Source organism: Liolophura sinensis, chromosome 13 (genome assembly GCF_032854445.1).
Source record: "Liolophura sinensis isolate JHLJ2023 chromosome 13, CUHK_Ljap_v2, whole genome shotgun sequence".
Classification (NCBI taxonomy): Eukaryota; Metazoa; Mollusca; class Polyplacophora; order Chitonida; family Chitonidae; genus Liolophura; species Liolophura sinensis.
The window spans coordinates 9,642,676-9,668,096 of record NC_088307.1 but is presented as its reverse complement, the minus strand read 5'-3'; the positions used below and the strand labels follow the sequence as shown (position 1 = coordinate 9,668,096).

At 36.6% G+C, this 25,421-nt stretch overlaps 1 protein-coding gene across 1 annotated transcript in view; it reads right to left on the bottom strand.

Annotated features, from left to right (window-relative positions):
- Nucleotides 1–25,421, bottom strand: part of LOC135480177 (collagen alpha-1(I) chain-like) — a 79,866-nt gene that overhangs the window by 42,265 nt on the left and 12,180 nt on the right. Inside the window, 11 exon segments of the mRNA XM_064759943.1 lie at nt 586–639; nt 906–959; nt 1,692–1,748; nt 2,325–2,396; nt 3,247–3,321; nt 4,181–4,243; nt 4,738–4,788; nt 8,398–8,553; nt 9,887–10,049; nt 13,770–13,980; nt 15,206–15,367. Of these exon segments, the coding sequence (XP_064616013.1) occupies nt 586–639; nt 906–959; nt 1,692–1,748; nt 2,325–2,396; nt 3,247–3,321; nt 4,181–4,243; nt 4,738–4,788; nt 8,398–8,553; nt 9,887–10,049; nt 13,770–13,980; nt 15,206–15,367 (1,118 nt within the window).

Here is a 25,421-nt window from a genome sequence, read left to right as displayed (position 1 = left end):
TTTATCCCCTTACTTTTTCCTGTAAATAAAGTTTGAATCGAGAAGATCCCATTCATTAAACATCTAAGAAAATACTGTGAATTTACCAGTTTTTCTAAAAGCAATAGAGACACACAAAGAAAAGCTCTTTTTATACAAAGGTATATATTTCTTGTTCAATTTCAGCGATCACTTACAGAGATACAGAATCATTGCTGACATAGGTAACATCACACTATACTTAGTCTGAACTGAATATTAGTTGTGGAAGACATTCAAGCATGACCAAAGCTCTAGGGATTCATCCAGAAAAACCTATCACCATAGTCAATTCTATATCCGTTTATCAAACCTGTACACATTTGAAATATTAACGCCATGTATCTGTATGCAAATTTGCATTAAATTTCACAAATTTCAAAAAATACCTCGACTTAGTCACTTCATTTATACTGTATTTATAAAAGACAAATTAAAATTCAAATTAAAATGAGACTCAGTTGGCATTTCTGTCACATTTTGACTAAAATTGTTATAAAATGCCACAGGATTTTTTGGTCACTGCACTGAATTCCCTGAAAACTCTCAGACAGACAACACACATACCCTTTTGCCTGGGATGCCCGGTAGACCTGGGGATCCAACTGGGCCTGTGCCACCCTGAAAGATAAAATACCACGATTAGAAAAAACAAAAACACTCTTGGACATAATGTTAGTTTTGGGTGGAGGAAAACGTCACACTTATAAGCCATAAAGCCACTACTCCGCCAAAGACAATGGGATATTGATGCATGAAGCTAAAGAGTGTTGTGGTCCAGATAAACATTTTCCCATTTTAAATGCCTCATGTATATCCAGATATTCCACAGAATACTTATCCAAATCACATTATCAAGACACATTTATAGGTTACTGTCTACTCACAGCTTCTCCAGGGTGACCCATTTCACCTTTACTACCATCCATTCCTGGGTTGCCCTAGAAACACACAAAAAAAACACAAATATCATATTCATACAGGAAAATACTGTATTTTACCTGACAATTACCTGAAAAAAGGCAAATAGAGATCATAAAATATTCCTTTTTGCGCTGAAACTTTTACCATTTTACCATGAAATAGCACAGAAATAAAAAGTTCAGAAATTCAAATATCTCGTCACATTGCTAAAAATTTTATTTTTTCCTTTTTTTTTTTTTGACTCGTACAATGGCAGTCAATTTCATGGGTGGAGGAAACCAGAGTGCCCATGCACAAAGCATTAGCCTTTGGCAAGCTACTGACAAACTTTCCCAAGTGTGACGCACAATTGTCCACAGCATACTGGCGGAAGACAAATGCTGATCAATGAACGTTGCATAAAAGGCTGCACAAGAATCGCCACCCACCTACTTTCACCAAGGCTAAATTTCCCCCACAAAAGTGCATTTTCAGAGGCAAATAAATGTCACAAAATATTATGTTCGGTGCTGAAACTTACAATTTTTGGCAGTAGAATATCATCTCATGTTCCAAGCAAACCTCAAAACACCTTTCTAAACTCAACAAAACTCTCAGAATCCGGACGAAATATGCCAATTAGTCATGGACTAAATTTGTGGTGATTTATGGTATTGCCTATCCAAAACTGGCACCTTAACCAATTAACTGTCTTCTTAGTTTAATGTCATAGGCACAAGGTTACAAGAAGCTTGGGTTCATGTACTTACAGCTGGACCAGTCAGGCCAGTCATTCCCATTGGGCCAGTGGCACCTCGCATTGCCAACTGAAAAGCAAGGGAACAAAATCATAAATACCAGGTAGCATTAGAAAGATTTTAATTGCTTATTTATTTTGTGGAATCAGATTCCCTGCATTTGTCACTATTTGTTGTTTTACATGTGAACATTATGGTACATTATGGTACATCAGGAAACCAGGCAGAGCAGGCAGAAACCCACGACCATTCGCAAGCTGCTCTGAGATCTTATCATGTATGACCCGCAGAGGAAGCCAACCTGAGCCGCACTTGAACTAGCAGTGACCGCCTCAGTGCAAGGCTCCTGAGCTAGCAACTTGGTCACAAAGGCCAAGTAAAGAGTAAATGTGATATTTTTGATGTTCATCAGACAAAATCCATTTCATTTGTACTATAAACAACAATGAGTGATATAGATTAAAATGGAGTTCTGCTGGAAAAAAAGACAGCTATCTTAACTAAAACTGTTTTACCATAACCAGACAGCTTATTCTTGTTATTTTTTTCCTTTATGGTGGTGATTCATAAATTTCTTTCATTTGTCTGTTGATAAAATGTTATAAAATGAGAAAAAACAAAGACGCAAGCTGGATTTGAACTCACCATGTGTTGACTCAGCATTGTTCTCAGTGCCTCAGCGTGTGTTGTTGGGCCTTTGGCGGTGTCAAAGTTCAGCTGAAACACGGACAAGCAGAGTTAATTCATACACTTTAAAGATTCAAAGGCTTTTCCAGGCACAAATTAAACCAAAGTTTCCGGATGAATACATTTTAGTTTATTAAATCAAAATATATATGTTTGGTTTACAATTATTAAACCAAAATACAGAAACAGAAACATGGAAATTCAATTAGTCTGAGTACACTGCCTAGAACTGTGCCGTAATACAAATACCACAGTGTAAAATGGCCTGATCATTTTAACTTTTACATATACACAGCAGTGCATCAAGTCATTTCCAGGATGCTAGAAAACTAATTTACAGATTAAGCTCAGGCTGGTTTGAGTGAGTGAGGGCTTAGGGTTTAACATCGTGCTCAGGCCGGTTTGAGTGACTGAGTGCTTGGGGTTTAACGTCGGGCTCAGGCTGGTTTGAAAGTCTGTTTATAGATCATCCCACAGTATTTGTGTGAAACGAGTTCTCAAATAAACTATTCCCTGGTCTAAAAACAAAAAAACTCCTGATTTCCTAAGCTGGAAAAGTTATTTTTTTGGATTTCCATGTTTTCCAGGGTTTTCAATGCCCTCTACTTGAACCTTGGCAAGTTAAACAAGGGATATAAATGTATCAGGCAGTTATAATGGCTTGTAGGTACAGGTCAGCATATTTTTTGGCTAGAGTCTGACATATTTGATGCAACCAAATTTCCGAACAGACAGCAAAATATTCCATCACGGATACACTAAGGAGATTTGGGGCAATTTACAAAATCCACCTGCACAAGGATGACGGGTGAAAAAATTCACCTAGTTTTGTCTCTGGCTTTAGGAGACAGGTTATAGTGATATTGATATTGCTACTTACGGGTATGACGAAGACATGACCTGGAGGACCGGGAACACCGTTACCACCTGCCAGACCATCCCTGCCAGGAAATCCCTAAAATTACAGATGATTATGTACATGTATATACATCCCTGAAATCCAGTGAGTAATTAAAATACAGTCCTACATGTTAATACATCCCTGCCAGGACATCCCTAAAATTACACATGATCACATACATGTTAATATATCCCTGAAATCCGGTGAGTAATTAAAATACAGCCCTACATGTTAATACATCCCTGCCAGGACATCCCTAAAATTACACATGATCACATACATGTTAATATATCCCTGAAATCCAGTGAGTAATTAAAATACAGCCCTACATGTTAATACATCCCTGCCAGGAGATCCCTAAAATTACACATAATTACATACATGTTAATACATCCCTGAAATCCAGTGAGTAATTAAAATACAGCCCTACATGTTAATACATCCCTGCCAGGAGATCCCTAAAATTACACATGATTACATACATGTTAATATATCTCTGAAATCCGGTGAGTAATTAAAATACAACCATTTATGTCAATACATCCCTGCCAGGACATCCCTAAAATTACACATGATTGCATACATGTTAATATATCCCTGAAATCCGGTGAGTAATTAAAATACAACCATTTATGTCAATACATCCCTGCCAGGACATCCCTAAGCTTACAGCTAATTACAAGCAATAGTCAAAATACAATCATACATCAACGTGTATACACAAATTCCAGGGAATAACTGAGGACAAAGTGGGAAATTTTAAATTATGAAACAATGTGAAAAATGTCCAATTGTATTTTTACAAATAACTTGGTTTCCTCGAACAAGGAATACTTTAGTTCTTTAGCACTACCAGCTGAATTTGGTTTCTTGGGTGTACCAAAACCAGAAAGCCAGGGTCAGATATACTTACTGGCTCTCCTTTAGGTCCTACAGATCCAGGGGGACCACGGGGTCCAGGTGGGCCTTGTGGACCCTGTGAAAGACACACATGTGACAAAAAAGCTATACAACAGAGAAAGGCAAGCATAAAAGCAATGTGATACATTTTTCTGTGTACCCTAATTCATCTAATGAACAACATATTCATATCTTCACTTAAAAACTTCTTAAAACTGGGAGAGAAATGTAATTCTATGCTTTCAACACCGATAATGTCTGTCCTAAAAATTAGAAGAATTAAGGGTAATGGCGACACAGGTCCAAGCTGGACTGATCTCTACTCTCTACAGTACTCATTACGAATTTGCCCACAAATCCTCATTGCTTAGGCAGGAATTAACAACAAACTATGTAACTATGTAGCCAAATCAGTTAAAGCGAGAAAGGATCCCCGTTAGAATTAATATTAAAATATCAAATTTAATTTAGTTTTTGTTTATAAACACAGGTTTTCATAAGCTTCGCAACCTTTTGTATCGCATCTGGAACATATCAAATGTAAGTTACTCGTGTATTGACAGTACTCACAGGAATATAATTATAATATCCGTATTCTCCAGACCCCACTTCTGCTGCAGCCTGCACAAACAGAAAGTGAAACTATTACTTCACCACCATATATAGGCATGTATATACATACACACAATGCATGTATCAGGGTTCACCATCTAGTCACTCATCCTTTGATACATTAAGAGATGGTGATTTTATTTTTCTGACATTAAGGCATAATGCAGGCCCTCACACTTTAGGGAGTGTGATAAATAATTAAAGCTTAGGACAGCTCTCCCAAATACAAGAGGCCTGAAAATATCTAACAGGAGTGTCAATGTTTTGCACCCCCCCAACCCCCCACAGGGGGGGAGGGGTCATATGTCAGTGATGATTATGAAAGAATCAAGCTTAGTTTTGATACTTTATGTGTGTCTGACTAAGAACATAACCACCTCTAGCTGGCCTGCCTTCTGCACCCCTTGAAACATCACTTAGATCTTTTGGTACGAATGCTTGGGGTTTAACGTCAAACTAAACAATTCTTCTGTCATATGACGACAAGGAGTTATTAAGTGTATGTACGTATATTGTGTTCTCTTGTGGCAGGGCCAGGCCGTGCCACCAAAGTGCTGCTGCCATTGAAGTACCATGTCGAAGACACCAGACATGACACCCCACCCAGTCACATTATACTGACACTGGGTCAACTAGTCCTGTTTCCTTGCTCTAATCCCTCAGTGCTGAGCGGCAAGTGAGTCAGCAACAAGTACCATTTTTAAAGCCTTTGGTGTGACCCCACCCGAGCTTGAACCTGGGTTCCGACTTTGAAGCGGTCTTTTGATATAACTGTTAGGTGTGCTCCTAGAGAGCTAAATGTACTTGGAAGAATACATACTGAATGTAGCCAACATGTACATATAGGGTTACTTTCACAAAATGGTGTAAATCAAACTTTCCGCACTATTTTTCTTAACATCAGCACCATAAACATGGTGTGATATGCAAGGAAACTTACGTAAAACTGAATAACAATCTTTTGCAGAAAATATATCTGGAAATCTTTAACTAAACACTGAAACATCACTTTGTGTCATGAGAGTGGACTAATCACAGCATCAGTAAAACGTACATGTACAGCTGTAGCTATCAACAGCGGACTCTGTCTTTAGAGGCACACAGAATCGATTCAGACTGCCTGGTGTGAGAGATTGGGAATTCCAGTTTATGCCTAGCCTAAGCTGAATATCTATTCAAGCAAGACCAAGGCTGCAGAGCTTAACCCAGAAAACCCCATCTGCACTGTCAGCCAATCAGTGTTCATTCTGTATCACTTAATGTGGAGATTATGATTTTCCAAAAAAAACTACTGGGGCTTTTATACATCAATCATGAAAAGACAACCTTATCAATGCCAATCAAGGATCATTCTGTATCACTTAACGTGGAGATCATGGTTTTCAAAAAAACTACTGGGGCTTTCATACATCAATCATGAAAAGACAACCTTATTAATGCCAATCAAGGATCATTCTGTATCACTTAACGTGGAGATCATGGTTTTCAAAAAAACTACTGGGGCTTTTATACATCAATCATGAAAAGACAACCTTATTAATGACAATCAAGGATCATTCTGTATCACTTAACGTGGAGATCATGGTTTCCCCAAAAAACTACTGGGGCTTTTATACATCAATCATGAAAAGACAACCTTATCAATGACAATCAGGGATCATTCTGTATCACTTAATGTGGAGATCATGGTTTTCAAAAAACTACTGGGGCTTTTATACATCGATAATGAAAAGATAGCCTTATTAATGCCAATCAAGGATCATTCTGTATCACTTAACGTGGAGATCATGGTTTTCAAAAAAACTACTGGGGCTTTTATACATCAATCATGAAAAGACAACCTTATTAATGACAATCAAGGATCATTCTGTATCACTTAACGTGGAGATCATGATTTCCCCAAAAAACTACTGGGGCTTTTATACATCAATCATGAAAAGACAACCTTATCAATGACAATCAGGGATCATTCTGTATCACTTAACATGGAGATCATGGTTTTCAAAAAAACTACTGGGGCTTTTATACATCAATAATGAAAAGACAACCTTATCAATGACAATCAAGGATCATTCTGTATCACTTAAAGTGGAGATCATGATTTCCCAAAAAAAAACTACTGGGGCTTTTATACATCAATAATGAAAAGACAACCTTATCAATGACAATCAGTGTTCATTCTGTGTCACTTAATGTGGAGATCATGATTTCCAAAAAAACTACTGGGGCTTTTATATGTCAATCATGAAAAGACAACCTTATTAATGACAAACAACATTCCTCATAATATTACCGAGCAGCACAGTAGCAAAATTCAATAGTTTCATTTTCCATGCATAGATGCCCCGTACGTGGGAAGATCTGTCAGCAACCTGCGGATGGTTGTGGTTTTCCCCCGGGCTCTGCTCGGTTTCCTCCCACCATACCCTGGCTGCTGTCGTATAAGGTAAATATTCTTGAGTACAGCATAAAACACCAATCAAATAAATAAAATGCACAGATGCTGAGGCATAGCTGTAGGAAATGACATTTAGTCTGTAACTGCATCCTTTGATTTGAACACGTTACTGATTACTGAAACTAAAAAAATGCTAATCTTACAAATCATGACTGAGAATACAGGCATAGGCATTTCTTTTGCCATGCTTGGACACATACATCAAATGGAGACACAAAGATTCTGTAGCACCTGGTTTTCAAGATTTGCATGGCCATACAGTTGACAGACTCTTTAGTGCAGTAGTAAGTTTGAGAAGAAAATTTTGTCACATTAGAAATGAAGATACAGGTACTTTCTCTTTTGTGAGTCGTGCATTGTTGTCAGAAACGTTGATACAGAGCATAAATTTTTCTCACAAAAGCAATTGTACCAGTCAAACTTTAATTTACACATAGTTGTTAATATGACATATGATGCGGTTAACAGTGACAAATACTGTATATTTATTTAACAGGTGTACTGACGAACTATGCACTTATATGTTGAAGACACTAAGTGCTGAGAGTAAACCACCAACCTTCTCGTGGTATTTCGCAAACCTTCTTATTTTAACACCATAACCAACAAGAGCTGGATTTAAGAACACGAGCAAGGGCACCATTTTTGTGTTAATATTTGACCAGTTCAATGATAAGTACGGATTCAAACTTGTGTAATGCTGCTTAATTTGTAAGGCTATAGAATTATTGCATATCTGGAGCACATGTTGTAAAGGAGAGCTGCAAACTATTAAAAGAGGAGCCCCACCTTATACCGTGTGACAAACCTCTGGAAAGAAATGAACAACAGCAAATTTTACAATCCATGTACATGTATGTGTCATGTCTGCCGTTGTACAACATGCTTATGAGAAACATGAGGTCACTGTACAAAAATCATGACCTACATAAAGAGTCCTGAATCTGTTAAAAGATTTTTTTTAATTAGACACCTTAGAAATAAAGTACGGGTTACCAGATGGATTGATAATGTCTATTTTTGAAAATATTTTATTTGTCACTAACAAAAGTCTTTTCTTGTACAGTTTTCAGATATCCCACTGATGACGCTCACTTTCATTTTCTTTCACTTTCACTTTCACTTTCAAGCTTTGTTAAGTGGTTTAGGCCTATATGTACCTCTGTATATTTCGTCACCATCTCAGGTTCCATAGTGATGTCCACAGATTCCTCTTCAAAGACCGGGAATGAATACTCACAGTCAGGAGTGTAATATTCACACTGGTCGTAGGCAGCTTCTGGGTTGGGCACAATGATAAGGTCTTGTACAAGGCCCTGTACAAATATACAGCATAAAGTTTGGTTCAATTCCACATAATGATAGGATTACACAATACAATATCATACAAACTATATGATTTGGGTCAATTCCAGGTCACCGTGACATTATACAAAAAACTCATACAAGTGTAGTTCTGCATCATACAAGTGTAAACCTACATCGTAAACTTTGAGACCATGTGATGTATGTATGTGTATGTATGCTTGGGGTTTAACGTTGTACTTCACAATTTTTCAGTCATAGGAGTCATTAGGTGTGTGTACATATACTGTGTGTGTTGCCGCCACATTATCACAACACACTATACAACAAATGTCACACACATCTTCATAAAGTCTGGGTCAATTCAACATTATCACAACACACCATACAACAACTGTCATGGACATCAGCATAAAGTTTGGGTGAATTTCATATTATCATAACACACCGTACAACAACTGTCACATATATAACAACTGTCACACATGTCATCATAAAGTTTGGGTCAATTTCACATTATCATAATACAACAAATGTGACATGCATCATCACAAAGTTTGGGTCAATTTCACATTATCATAACACCATACAACAACTGTCACACTGTCACACATGTCATCATAAAGTTTGGGTCAATTTCACATTATCATAATACAACAAATGTGACATGCATCATCACAAAGTTTGGGTCAATTTCACATTATCATAACACCATACAACAACTGTCACACTGTCACACATGTCATGATAAAGTTTGGGTCAATTTCACATTATCATAACACACCAAATGTGACATGCATCATCACAAAGTTTGGGTCAATTTCACATTATCATAACACCATACAACAACTGTTACACTGTCACACATGTCATCATACAACAAATGTGACATATGTCATAATACAGTTTGGGTCAATTCAACATAATCATAACACACCATACAACAACTGTCACATACAACAGCTGTCATGTATAACAACTGTCACGTACAACAACTGTCACATACAACTGTCACATATAACAACTGTCACATATAACAACTGTCACATATAACAACTGTCACATACAACAACTGTCTCGTATAACAACTGTCACATATAACAACTGTCACGTATAACAACTGTCTCGTATAACAACTATCACACATGTCATCACAAAGTTTGGACCATTTCCACAGCGTGATGACTCACTACACAGCAAATGTCACACGCATCATCACAAAGTTTGGACCAATTCCACAGTATGACCACTCTCTACATTAATAACAAACTGTCATACAAATGCTCACTACATGTACTTCCATATTTCTCTGCCAAGTAAACTGGCAAATATTTGAGTACAAACCACAAATGTTTCCTCGGCGACGAGTTCCCGTCCCACCAGCAAGATGCCCTCATTGTTCCAGTAAGACGGGATTGTCCTGTCCAGTTCAAAGGTGCCGTTGGGTTTACAGTTATGTATCACAGTCAAAGAGTCACCCTTAATGCTCAGTGAGATCCTATGCCATCTGATCGGAGAAACATCCAAGAAAACATGTTAGTATTAGGATGGCTTTGTATCTTGGAGTATTGCATCACCGAATATACGCTGTGTACTAGTGAAAGATTCAGAGCATAAATTCTGGAAGCAATGAAATGATTGTGGACCAGCTATTTCCTCTGAGCACTGTTGAATTTTATACTTCAATACAACTGTACATACATGTATGGCTCCTAAGTGCAATTTGTAAGCCCCCTTTTTTTTTTTAGCAAAACCAGTCTGCCCACTGAACAATTTTTGGATTCCCTTCAATACATTAGAGCTACATACACATGTTTTTAGGTTATTAGAGTATATCGATTTTCACTAATCGGTTTCTCAATGTAGAATACGTACATTCATCTAAAACGAAATGACAACAACTGATGTAAAATGGTATGCAATACAATGGCTGCATAGATACATGTATTGTACGTACAAAATTTGCACAAATTAGTTATCTTATTTCGATATTATGCCAAATATTGCTATGAACTCAGGTTGGTCCTGAAGACTTTTCCAGGGCCAGCTACAAACACCTCTGACTTTCCAGTCTATTAAGACACTTTGAAATTCCTGGCTTATTGCACATATACACAGCCATGCATTTAGATTTAACAAAATTTACTCAAGGGAATGTTAGCAGAGCGGAAACACTAGCTGAAGTTGGCCTTGTACATGTAGACTGAATTCAAAGGCTTGAATACAAAAATTTTCTGATTTTCCAGGATTTTCAAGGCCTGGAAAAGGAACATTCAAATTCCTGCCTTTCAAGATTTTCAAGGCCCCTACAAACACTCTGCACTTGTAGGATAGCTGTCAATGTTATGAATGTATAAACCCAGAGAGGGATTAAGCAAACCCATCCTCCTTTATACGGGACCAATTCCAGCTATTTCTGACTTAAAACATGTGAAATGCCATTTTAACAGCTTTTAGAAGGCATGGAATTTAAATTTGGAGCTCCTCATAAATGTTATTTTAGGACAAATGAGTCAAAATTTCAAGTCCCAAAACTAAAAACCGATCATTGTAAGAAGATTTTAAATTTTGACCAAGAGATCATTCGCATATATATGATTTATTTTATTTTTTTTCTCTCCAAAAAACCCGAATCAAAATTGCACCCTTTGCTTGCACATTCGGTTTAAACAAATGAAAGGAATCAAACAAATCCTCGTATCGGTTGGTCACTGCGTAGTGATACGTTTAAACATTGTTTTGTAAACCCGCGATCGGTAAAGCAGCTATCAGAGTCTACACTGGATCACAAATCCGAAGAAACAACTGCGAGAACGGAAGCTGCACTCATGAAACATTTCCCCAAGGAAACCCAAGTTTCACACTTACATATTTTGATGATATTCCAGAGTTCACCAGCCCAAACTACATGTATACAGGCCTAAATATGTAGGCCTGCCTATGTCCAAAACGCATGGAGGCCTACATGTGTGTCCAGTCATGATAGGTTCTGCAGAAGCACTGGACATTTTGTAAAAGCTGATGAGGGGCCTCCGTGGCTCAGTCGGTTAGCACGCTAGCGCAGCGTAATGACCCAGGAGCCTCTCACCAATGCGGTCGCTGTGAGTTCAAAGTCCAGCTCATGCTGGCTTCTTCTCCGGCCGTAAGTGGGAAGGTCTGCCAGCAACCTGCGGATGGTCGAGGGTTTCCCCCGGGCTGTGCCCGGTTTCCACCCACCATAATGCTGGCCGCCGTCGTATAAGTGAAATATTCTTGAGTACGGCATAAAAACACCAATCAAAAAAAAAATAAATAAAAAAATAAAAGCGGATGTCGAGTGCTGACTACTATACTGTGCAGTGGGCATTTGTTCAGATTTGGGCAAATATTAGCTTGAGATCTAATAAAGAATATTTAAGTCATTTAATGTGAAATGTTATATCCAGCCTCGCGACTTCCGATGTGGCTCAGGCCGTCATGCAGGTGGTGACGACTCCTGCTGATGACCCCTGCTTCCCGCTCATTAAAACTTTTTGTTGTCATATTTATAAGTTATTGGATTGTATGGTCCTGTATGATATTTATTATACACCCACTTGTCAAAAACGTAAGTAAATAAACTCAAACGCTAAACAAATTGGGTAAAACCATGCTAATTATCTCATATCGCGTAACACTAGCGGATAGCCGGTTGCGGATGAATATCGAATACTAAATGGAGCACTTTAATTGGCTAACGGAAAACTGGGTCAGGCGCACCATGTGTTAGCATCTATTCACACCTTAGTCTTGGTGAAGCAAAATATGTAGAAGTGGGCATACTAGCTCACACAGGGATGATTAGCGAAAGCTGCTTAAAAATCTCCGCAGGATACATACAAGCTGTCAACTTTCAGCTTTTGTCTGAAGTTTTGGATAATATTTTAATCACGCTTTTTTGTGTGTTTGTTATATGCTAATAATTTCTAAAATAAATATGTAACAGTTGTCTGATTTTGTAATCCACACACATTGTATAGTTTGTGTCATTCTCATCCCTCATTTATTTTCTCATTTATCTGCATTAAAATTCTCCAAGAAATAATTTAGAAACTAGCATTCTTAACTTCTCCCAGTCACATCGTTTTGTTCTCTGTACATGTGTGTAGGGGGTTCCAGCCAGCAGGGGGGCAACGTGAAGAAGGTGTTGGCCACTACCTTACTTCTCCTGCTGGATGGGACAGCTGCGGGGTCAGCACTATTGGTTGTATTGTTGCTTTTTGTATGTATGAATGTATATAGTTTCTCTTTTCAAACTACATGGTGCTTTATCTTGTTTTATATATATAGATACATTTTTTGATTGGACTGTAACGTACATGTTTCTTGTATAATTGTTTTCACATATAAGTCCAATATACGACTGGCCATGGAGCCAAGCGATTGCTAAATTCGAGACACACAGGGAGGTGCATTCCATGTAAATCTTGCCACGTAACAATCGACTCATTGGATACATTACATTTTCTTGAAGCAAGAAACTAAAAGGTGAGAAAGCTAAAATAAAAATTGATTCGTAACTTAATTTGGTATTTAATGTAGTGCATTGAGAACATGTCATGTTGGAAAGATAATCCCTGCTGTGCTAGCGGGACTACTTGCTCCAGACCTTCTCTCTCTACAGCTATTTCTAATAATCGAATGCAAGGAAAAAAAAAAACAAAAGAACCTGACACCCATTGTTTGAGTGTTCATTTCATTCATTTTAACCAAATCCGATGTAAACGATTTATGGGGTCATTAAGTCAGCAATGGCTTTGTGAAACTGGGCCCTGGTGCTTGCGACAAAGATGGAAGCAGAGAACTGTCCAAAATCCAGATATGGTCAAATTATATGCACACATTAGACCTTTATAAGTCCAAAACATTCATCATTCTTTACAAATTCTGAAACTTCAATCTCTATTGATAAATCTGAATATCAAACACCAAAGCGTTAAATGACTGAGCAACATACAACTAATTCTTCTAATTTTTAGAGCAGATATTAGTAGTCCTGTAAACAAAAAATTACACTTCTCCCTTGGTTTTTGTTTTTCAGCAAAGTAACGATATGTACATGTATGTGTTGTTCATTAGATGGACTAATTATATGAGAAAAGGGACACTGTGTATTCCGGTAACAGTTACAAATATGATGGGCGAAAAGAGCTGATCAGATGTCCCAAAAATTAGACGAATTAGGGAAGTAAGAAAGAAAAGAACTTACTCTCCATCAGCCAGATTGAGTGGGATAATGGGGGAGTCATAAGGTCCTGGACGGTCATTTTCATCACTATATAAAAACTCTGTCTGCTGACCAATACGGAAGGACATTTGTTCACGCCCCTGGGATGAGCTATATATTGTGAAAAGTTTCCCTGATATGAATTTTCTGGGTTTTATAGTCATTATAATTGAAAAATCTTCTGGAAAGCCATCTGAAACGTAACAGAAATAAGTTGATTATAAGGGTTGTTAATATCTTATTATATAAACTAAGTGTTACATGTGATTAAAGATTAATTGCCACAATATGGCTGAAATAATGCCGATGTGGCGTTAAGCAATAATGATTCATTCATTCATCATAGGTTTAATCTACTTGTGTCATAAGGCACAGAAATTCTGCAAAATGTCAATAAGCTAAATGTATACCTGCATGCAATGTTCCTGTTCAATGTTTTATATACAGACATATGGCCTTTATACCATAAACTATCTAATCATGATTTTATTTCGAAAACTTTACTGATTTATAAAGTTTGGAGCTTGAATACATCATAGCAAGCCTGGAAATAATGTTTAAGTTGGTGCAGAACATAATGGTAAATGGCAGTTTCAAAAAAAGTTACTATCAGAATGTTATTTACATGTCAGTTTTGTCTTATACCAAGCAGTTTGTGCTTATCAAAATATTAATATTATTTGCTGGATGACGTTGTCCTTGTCCTGCTGCATAATCCCAGGCTGGCACAGATATGTCACACATTGTTGATTCAGTCATGACACAACAAAATGAATGCTTATCAACTAAACACCTATCTGAAAATACATTTTTTTTTTTTAAATCAAATCATTTTTTTCCAATGTGTTCTCTTCTATTTGCAAATCAGCTCAGATGAAGTACTGGTGAAGTACTCGTGCATGATATCATTTATGTGAACATATGAAGCATGGGAGGGGTACATGTAGGAGGTAAAACATGCTTTTGTGAAGAAATGAAGTAATGGTGAGGTATCAGTACAAGCATCATTATGAGGTGAAACATGATATCATTTATGTGAACATATGAAGCATGGGAGGGGTACATGTAGGAGGTAAAACATGCTTTTGTGAAGAAATGAAGTAATGGTGAGGTATCAGTACAAGCATCATTATGAGGTGAAACATGATATCATTTATGTGAACATATAAAGTATGGGTGAGGTACATGTATGAGGTAAAACATGCTTTTGTGAAGAAATGAAGTAATGGTGAGGTATCAGTACAAGCATCACTATGAGGTGAAACATGATTTTGTAAACAGATGAAGTAACTGTGAGACACAGGTATATTTGTATGATAGCATTAAAAAGGACAGATGAAGTGACAGGGACGACCATGTACATGCATAAGGTGACACAGTGCCATTTTGTAAACAAGTACATGGCAGACAATACTTACATTGGAAGACTTTGTCCATTGTGTTGCTAAGCTGTGCTGTAGGATCTAAGCTAAAGGCTAAATCGGGAGCCCCGCCAGCTCTGGAATTACAGAAGCCAATCTCACTTTGAACACCCTGAGTAGCACCCTCTATGTTCACCTCATGAAGAAGGTCCACCGATCCTGGAAACACAAAGAACATCCACATGTAACACGGGGGATTAAAACTAGTCTTTTAGCTCATTCACCTTTTGACACAAAACTTCCCAAATCAGGTGACCACCTCCAATAACTCTCAACACTACTTCTATCACGCATTTTTAAAATGATGTTTCATGCTGAATGAGATAATGACGTTTATGTTTTTGACAAAACAGCAGACCAGATCACAAATAAACACCATGATTTCAAGATACTTTCTAACAAGAGAGAGTTAGAAAGTATAAAGACTACTTATTGTCTGGCAGTATCTTTACGTCTCACAGCTTCCAGCCAAATTTTGATTACATTTGCTGAAGTACATGGAGTTCAGCAGAAACACTACCAACAAGGAATAGCCAATTAAATTGTTTAAAACAATAAAATGGACAATCAGACGCCATACACAAGTAGTTCAAGAGAAACACATTCAAATGGATAAACTGACTGCCGAACAGGCTCCAAAATCTATCCATTATTAACAGTGATACACAAGTACAATGGTTCGAATTTTTGCATAAGTTGTTGACAGACTTCTCCGGAAATTATACAAGATTGTGGAAGTTTTCATTGTGGAAAAAATTCATTAAGTATTTTGACATAAATGGTTACAACTGTTCAGAAAAACTTTGTTTGCAATGACATCTGTGGTGGTCACTTTAAAATTCATGTTTTACAAAAAGTGACACTGTTTTTGCGATGTCCGTGGCCAGATGAATGAACCAGGGTGATGTGTTCAAAATATTCCAAAATCCACAAAAAGCCAATTGGTACAGCAAATTGTAGACTGTCAAAATCTGAAACAGTTTATTTCTGGTCAAACATAAGCTACAAATTGCAGACACATATATACAAGAAAATGGAAAGTTGGACACAATGATCACTATCTATTTACTTCAGTAGCTTTTAGGCTCAGACCAAACACTTTTGCAGTTCAACTCTATGGATCTGAGTCATATATGTAAGAAAGTTCGAAACCAAATACAACTAAATTTCATAATGCTGTTTGGAAGATCTTGCAGACAAGCAGTAGTCAGAATCAGAATTGCTACAAACTGACAAAATAAAGTCTAATCAGTTTTGGGCTATTAAGGACACCAAAACAAATTTTTTTTTGTTTTGAAACTAAACTCGATTAAATTTCACCCAGCAGTTTTCAAGAAATCTTGAAGTTCAGGTGAAGGACGCCAACCTGTACAAATACAGCCCCTCTCCACCCAGCTTCTTGATCTACGACAAAGAAAATTGTTAAAAAAAAAAAAAAGAAAGGAAAATCCATGGTATGATTTTTTACCACCTGAAAGAAACATAAAAATCTGTCCCTTGGTATTATTATGATGTACATGTAGGTGGAAGGCTTGCTATAGAGTTTCTAGATTCAAAGCCAAAAGAAAGTATGTCAATGTGTCAGTTAAGGTTCAAGTCTACACAGAAATGGATACTCAGTGGCTATTAAACACTGTCTAACACAATACCTACTTTACACACTATGCATGGAATGAACAGCAAGGTGACCTACATGTTTTACTGAAGTCTTCCTCGAATGAGGAACATACTTGGGACAAAGTCAGTGCCATTCAAGACGCCAAGCAAAACTGTCCCTGAAACTATTTCATTTTTGTTTTTTAGAATTTTTGCTGCGCCAGAGAAAGCATTTAACATAGGATAACATATAGTGGCCTTGTAGGAACATACATGTATCACTGTTTTCATCAGAATTTCTCTTACACGTAGTTGCAGACGAACCATTTTTGCAAATGGTAATGTCTGTACAAACTTCATATACCTAAGGATAATTCTAGTAAGTTGTAATAAATTTTCAAATATAATGTGAAAAAAAAATTGGGAAAATATATGATTTCAAAAACCCACCCAGTGGAATAATTGATTTTAACCTAGTCAAAAGGTCCCTGGATACAGTTCTCTCCACCCTTTCATTTAGGGCAAACATTGTTTTTACACTATTAAATATACTTTAAACGGTTAACTAGCTTGGACGAGAAAAACATAGCATTCTGAGTTACTAGTATATGACACCAATGTTATAAACATGAGACTACTGTTTTTACAGGCTTTATGGTAACTGTTCTTTTAGACCTTTGTTGTCTGTTTTTTTTCAGTCGCATTTTAACTTTAACCATTAGAAACATTTACATTTAACGACCATCAACTTAATTTCACTGCTATTTACAGACATTATTAATATATTGTCAACATTTCATATGCAATAAAATTATAAATTAAATTTAAATTACATAAATTATAATACTCTTACTATATTATATTGCGCAGCTTGAATGAATTTCTCTCCTTGAATTCTAAACTTTGACATAGAAACATGCAGAATGAAGCCCTGAAGTTCATGTATTATGTTCCCACATCATAGGAACAAAACTTTGCACATAAATGAGTGTGCTGACTCCAATAAAGTCCCAGTCACACATACACTTTAATATGATTGGTAAAAACAAATTGTTAATGAAAAACTGTGAGCAGTTTTCATAAATGTTTCATTGTTCACACTCAAGCCACACAGATCTTGATGAATCTGGAGGTATCTCCAGCACATGAGGCAGTTGGAGTGGTCGCAAAACCAGCTACATGGGCAATGCAAGTCAATTCTGACTGATCTTACTTGGTTTGGCTTTGTGGTAAGAGCTGCAAATGAGCACTGTAAACAATCTCCATCAACTGAATTCACATATTTATCGCAGAGTGCCTTTGATTTAATATGATCACATCACCATACTGGGGATATATTGGAGTCCTGCTAACAATTTCTTGGCCTTCAACTGGGGTAAAGCAGCTGCACTTGACCATGATTAAACAATCATGACGAATCACACAAGTTTTTATTATGTTGATGTAGCACTGGTGTGACTGGGGCTTAAGATATGAGATATCATTCAAACTGACACCGAGATATGGCATAAAATGTAATATGAAAGAATGAAGCCGTACAATCATTTGTAAGTGATATTGGATTAATAATCTATTTACATGTATTCAAAATCTCAAACTTAAAGGATTTTTATTTTTAAAATACATGTAATATTAGTAACCAAGGTTTGAAAAAGAAAGGTATCATTCATCATTTTGAGTGTTTATATAATGTTTTTCTTTTTTCTAGATAACTTTTTTCTTTAGCCAGGTTAAAGGTTAAATAAAAAATTTTTGCTGATTAAAAAATACAGCCAGAGGATAGAAAATCCTGAATATTTTTCCAATATTCAATAAATTTTTCTAATATTCAATTCCAATATAAAAGTTTAAATCATTACTCATTCACAAAGCTAGGAACCTTCTCAGAACACAGTGCAAAACTATCATCCTCAAAAAGGCTCATCAGAAATGGCTTGATATTTGCCACAAGAAAGAAAATATTGAAACACAAGTCAATTCTGAAAATTTACATCCAACACTATATGTGCAAAACTTTTTCAAACTCAATCTGAGGGGCCACAAATATAATCTGCACAAAAAACGTTATAAAAATCAAATTTAACAGCGCTTTTGAAAGGGTGGGATAGTTAAAAAAACAAACCAACGTTAAACAAACCAACAATGGACAAACACTGTAGATATTCACATGCACTTTAAAGAGCATGTTTGGTTGGAAAATGTCTGATGAGTATTTACACACACATTAACACTGGACACAAAAGCACAAACCAGTAGCTGTTAAGGTTAACATCTAGTTTACAAGGATATAAAACTCTTGGGGCCTCACACATCTTATGTGTACATGTACATGTACAAAACATACCCAATGCACTCCAAGCAGCCCTGACCTATTTCATCACCTCCAAAATGTGGTCATGAAATCTGAGATGTCAAGTTACAGAAGCTTCCAGACAGAGTATGACCACATAAACGATGAAAGGTTATATGGAAGTACATATACATAATAAGAGGGTGATAAGAGCTTCTTATTTGTTTGTTTACATGTACAATGCTTAATTCTGTCATGACATGTACACAAGTTTGCTCATATGAAAATCAACAGGTGACAGGAAAAAAAGACAATGTGAATACAAAACTGCTGCTGAAAATTGCATGTTATGTTAAAACCCACCCTTCACAACCACGAACGACTCTCCCTCACCACCCCACCCTGACTAAAAAAAGAATGTTAATCACAAACCTTTTAGAATTCTGTCCAAATGCAAGAGACTAAATTTCTAGAAGATGTCACTTGCACGTGTATCACGGCATTGAGATCATTTGTTTTTGTACTATTACTACATGTATGTGTTAATGAAATTGGACAGAGCCCAAATGAAATTGGACAGAACCCACATGAAATCAATGGAACTTGCCAATCACATAACAAACTCCCTGATGTAAAAGCAAAGCTCAGGATTCAACTAGTTTGCCTCACTGGTCAAAGAATCCATACAAATATGCCATGAAAAAGGCACATATACTGAATTATATACATGTACCATATACCATTAAATTACCTAAAATCTTATACACAAAATGTGCATGTTTAATAGGCAAATATTACTTTTGGTGCTGAAACTTACATTTTCCAAAAATCTCAAAACCTCATTCTAAGCTCTGAATCTCTGAATCAAGCAAAATTTGCAAGTTAGTCATGGGCAAAGCCTTGGCTCATTTACTGTAATCCCATTTACACTCATCTCTGGAGAACATTCTAGAATGAAACAAAACACCTAAATCTTTGAAACCATAGTGACCTCAAGGTCAAACATAACCACAATAGCTCTCCATTTACACCACCCTAGATTTCGGTAATCCTGAATACTGGTCCAAAAGTGTATGAGAGCTAATGACTTATGCCCTAATGTGTACATGTTTGCCCTACATGTGTGTAAAATATAAGCCCATAAATTTAATACACTGATCTCTGGAGAAGGTTCTGGAATGAAACGAAACACCTAAATTCTTGAAAGGGCAATGTCCTCAAGATCAAACATGACACCATTCTGTTTTATTGGCAAATACGCATTGCAGTCAGAGGAGCATGAATAACAACAACGACTGACGACATAATGTTTACATGCTTGCCCTACATGTATGTAAAATATCAGATCGTAAATTTAACACACTGATCTCTGCAAGAAAGATCTGGAACAAAACAAAAGACCTAAATCCTTGAAGGGGCAATGTCCACAAGGTCAAACATGACACTATCCTATAGTGGCACTTATGCATCATAGTCTGATGAGCATGAATAACCAATGACTGATGACACAATGTTTACATGTTTGCCCTACATACCTACATGTATCCTACTACCATCAGCTACCAATCATGCATACAACGTGACTTCTTTTAGGATATTCCAGAAAGTACTCACGTCTATTTGAAAAATTAAAGAAATGAATCCATTACATGTCACCTATTAAAAACTGCATCTGTTACATGGCTATTCTCACAATTTTCATTAAGTATTTAATAAACATTTTGTCCATCTAAATTCTATTGGGTCACATAAAGAAGCTTACTGTCTTTTGGAAATTCCAGAACGTTCTTATGGCCGGGAAGTATTTTTCATTCAGAGTTGGAAAAGAGGGAATTCAAAAACCGTTAATTAGGTCACTGATTTAAAACAAGATCTGAAGAAAGCAGTAGCACAGACGTTATACGTTTAACAAGATGCTGTAGACATCATTTTTTTTGTGAAATGTGGATATACCTCATTCATTTATCATGTTCAATTTTACTATAAAATGTCCTACATATGTAAGTATATGCTTATATATACATGTATTCTCAGCTAATGAGCGAGTGTCACATGACATTGGTATACAATATATTCTATCAAAACAGACACTCTGTACAAGCACAAACATCCTTCACATGTCCAAGATAACTTATATATTACTACCCAGAAGAGGTACAGAACAATTAATTTGTACTCATACTTTGAGACATCCACAAGTAAATGGTCAATTCATTTGCACATGTTCAGGAGAGTTAGTCCCATCAGTGCATGTGACTACCATCCTGGAAATGCTTGCCGTAATCAAGATTCCAGGTTAAATCTAATATTATGGATCTTATGAAACCAGCGACAGAGCCATTATTAAAATATATGTATGTTCATTGGGGTAAACAGAATGACCCTCCAAAACAGGGCTTGTCTACAGTGATTATTAGACATTAGACAAAATTCCTTTCTCAAGGTTAATTTTTTGAAAAATTCCATTCATTATTCAAACTAAAAATAAAAATTTCCCTACCAAATGACTCTACTTTTTCCTGATATGGCTGTGTTACCACCCTATAGAGAATTCTGAAAGGCTTGTAAGGGGGTGAGATGGGAGTGGGGATGGGGCTTTGGGGAATGCAGAACATTATGCATGAGAGCAACAGGGTAATGATTCAATATTTCAAGCTCAAAATCAAGCTACATAAATAAGTTAATCAAGAAAACAAATCTGAGAATTTTCATCACAAGAAGTAACCTGTAGACCAAAGGTACAACATTTTTAATAAGCCACATTTACGTTTCAGATAGCTGCCATTTTTTTCAGTTGATATGTTGTGAGATCTCAGGGTTGATGAGAGCTGAGTGTTGAATTTCAACCTACATGTATGGCCCATGACTTAATCTAGCAGCGGCATGCTAATTACATTAAATATTGGTACCTGTTTCATTACAGCTCCACACTGCAAACAAACCCTATTTCCACTCTAAGTAACTTGTAAGGAATACAATGGAGAAAATAAAAATGCTAAGTAGAGGGAGATATTTCTGCTATATTGCTATTTTATTAGCCACATAACAGAAATTAGGTTTGACCTCAAACCTTAAAGAAGCCTGTACTTGAGTGTTTGTTAATTTGATCAACGCTGTTGTGCCAAATGCATAGTAGGTCTCAGCCTGAAATGTGAATGTGGCTTATTGGCGTCCCTCATGACCTATTTAATACCCCAGTAATGAAAAAGATACTGGATATCCTATTCTAAGGATTCACCTGTAAATATAACTCATGGGTTAAAATATACAAACATAATAGAGCATTACTTTCCCAGGAAAGAAAATAATAATTAAACATTGTAAATTAAAGAAAATTTTAATACACAAATATCTGTTTAAATTCATTTATTGGAATCTGTACATAACACATCTTATTACACCACAAGACCAGCAATGACAATTAATTCACACAATTTCATGGGTAGTCACAGTCTACACACATACTTCTAGGATCTATCTATTTATTTACTTAATTATCTTAGTTGTGTTTTAACAGTGTGGTCACTAATCTTTCATTTCTACTTCTGTGGTTAAACCCAGGAGCAAACTACATGTGCTACAGTAATTCCCAGGCACCTGACCAATTTCCTGGCTTAGTCTGCAAGCTCTATGGTCAGGGAGCCAATTGTGCAAGTTACTAACAAAAGAGCTATAGCTGACGGAGCCAATAACTCATTCACAATTGTCAAAGGTTGAAATATTTCAAATTTTGATCTCTTCAGAGTGATGACCTTAACAAAAATTTAGGTCATGCACAGCATTTTCAATTTGGCTCATTTTTTTTTTTTTACACAAGACTTAAATATTCTCAGGGTAAAATGTTTCACATCTCAAAATTCCTGTTATATAAATGCTTACAACATGCGGAGTGCTATTCTAGGACATTGTGGATATGTGTCTTTTTCATTCACCATCCCTGAGAGCGCTTCCGGAAATTGCAATACTCTCAAGGGCATAGACAGAAATGTTGGTCTGTAGGTGTATTTTCCGCGACATTCCACATTTCAGCATATCTGGCCACATGATGACCATATGTTATTGTACCGCTGGAAACCTGAGTCGCTGCATGATTGTCCCTCAAGGTTTTGACCCAATTTTGCAGGACAAGCCAGCCTTACTCAGCAGTTTGTCTGGACAGAGTCAAAAGGCACTGTATAGGCTTACTTAGTGGATACCACAGAACTTAGATCCCCAGTTCAAAATGTACACCACAAAAAGAAACCAACGAACCTATATAACTTATGGTAAATGACCTAAAATTTGGCCCAAAATGAGAATTTTTTAGAGGCAAATACAGGTCATACATGTAAAATATTACTTTTGGTCACAAAACTTTATATGTCTGACCAAATACATGTATCACATGGGCACTATTGAGTTTAAGACCTGGAAAGGACACTCCCTCATATGTGTACAGCTATGTGTAAGCATCAAAACAGACACTCATACATGTATAACAGCCATGATGAATGATCGCAAGATCAATTTCCAAAACAACATTCAACACAGACCATATGTATGAAAGAGACATAAACCATATTTCATTTACCGCTCCAAAAAATCCTATTCTAACCACCACACCTGAAGTTGGTCAAGAACAATTCATACAGCCTAAATTAAAAAAAAAAACGTAAACTGTAAAAAAGTACATTTTGCCTGACACCTTATATCAAAATATGAATTTGCAAGATAAGATGCAATTGGAAATGTCATGTGATGAGATTTCAGAATAAAATGTCTCCAACTGATGAAGACATACAAAAAGAGTTTGAAAACTAAATGCACAGCACCAAAATCAAGAAAACACACTTTCATACCTTTGGTAAAAAGTGGATCTGTTGCTCTGTTACTTTTTGCTTTAATAGGTGTAGGTTTACCATCACTTTTGACATTATCAACATATTTTGTTCGTATCTTCACACTGCATGTCACCTGATATCAGGTCCGTCCCAACTCCCACCCTAAATGACCTAAAATTTCACCCAAAAAAGAGCATTTTGGCTGAAAATAAATGCCATATTATTTCTGGTGCTGAAACTTTTCTAGTAGAATGGCATCCCATGTTCGAGGCAAACCTAAAAACACCTTTCAAAAATGACTACAACTCACAGACTCTCAGAAAAAATGAGCAAATTAGCCATGAACGAAAGTTATGGTCATTTAGGGTACTTATAAAAAGTGATATATCATAGGAATAGTGGACCGAAAACACCACATACGACACCCCACCACATATGACACTCCACCACATATGACACCCCACTACATATGACACTCCACCACATATGACACCCCACCACATACAACACCCCACCACATATGACACCCCACCTGTCCCTGCAATGATTATGTGCATACACTGTACATCATGTACTAACACTGCTCCAGAGTGCTTCTCCGATTTCCTTCTGCTGGTCATCATGCAAGGGAAGCACTAAGATTGCTTAGGCATAAAGACTTAGACATGACCAGACACAGGTTTGAAATCAGACTTTCTAAAGCATTTAACAGATTGGGGAACCCCTTGTTCTGAAGGCAACATGTCAAAGGCTTTGGAATTATGTAAACAACCTTCAGGCCAGCTTAAAAATATAACAGACAATATGGTTGAACTTTGGTTGCACCTTCTGAAAATAAATACAGGGTTGTCAGCCAGATCCCGAAATACGGCCATACATGTGTCTCCCCACCTTGTGTGGTAACACATGTCACTTCTGTGCTTTATATCTCCCATGGAAAAACTATGCATATAACTGTTTGCAGAGTAACGATAGAACTCTTCATAGAATAACTTGCTGACTAATGTAGTTTCTTTAGCCAGCAATTTATAATGTTGTTAACACGGAATACAAATATTCTGAACCTGATAGCAACAATTTACAATTTCTCCGAATGCTCTTGACTAGATTACAGTGAAACATTTTACTGAAAATTGTGAAACTTTCCTTAAAAACAAAAGTATCAGAATGACACTACTGTGCAGCTGCATAACAAGTGTTAATAACTTGAAGTATGAATAAACAAAATTTATTAAACAAAAAGTTATTCATTAAAAAATGTAATGAAAACTTTCAACAATACAAGGAAGTGTTTCCAGGTTAAGAAAAGTAAACAATTATTCTGTAATCCAGTATATGTGCATATTTTTCTGCTGCTTGCAATATGCATGTACATAATCAACTTCCAGCTTCAATGATAACTGACAAACTTACTGCATACTAGGGACGGGTTCATACAGGCATGCCCTAATACAGATGCTGAAAGGCAAGTGCCCTTTTTTTTTATTCCAGAGGACATTGTAGAATG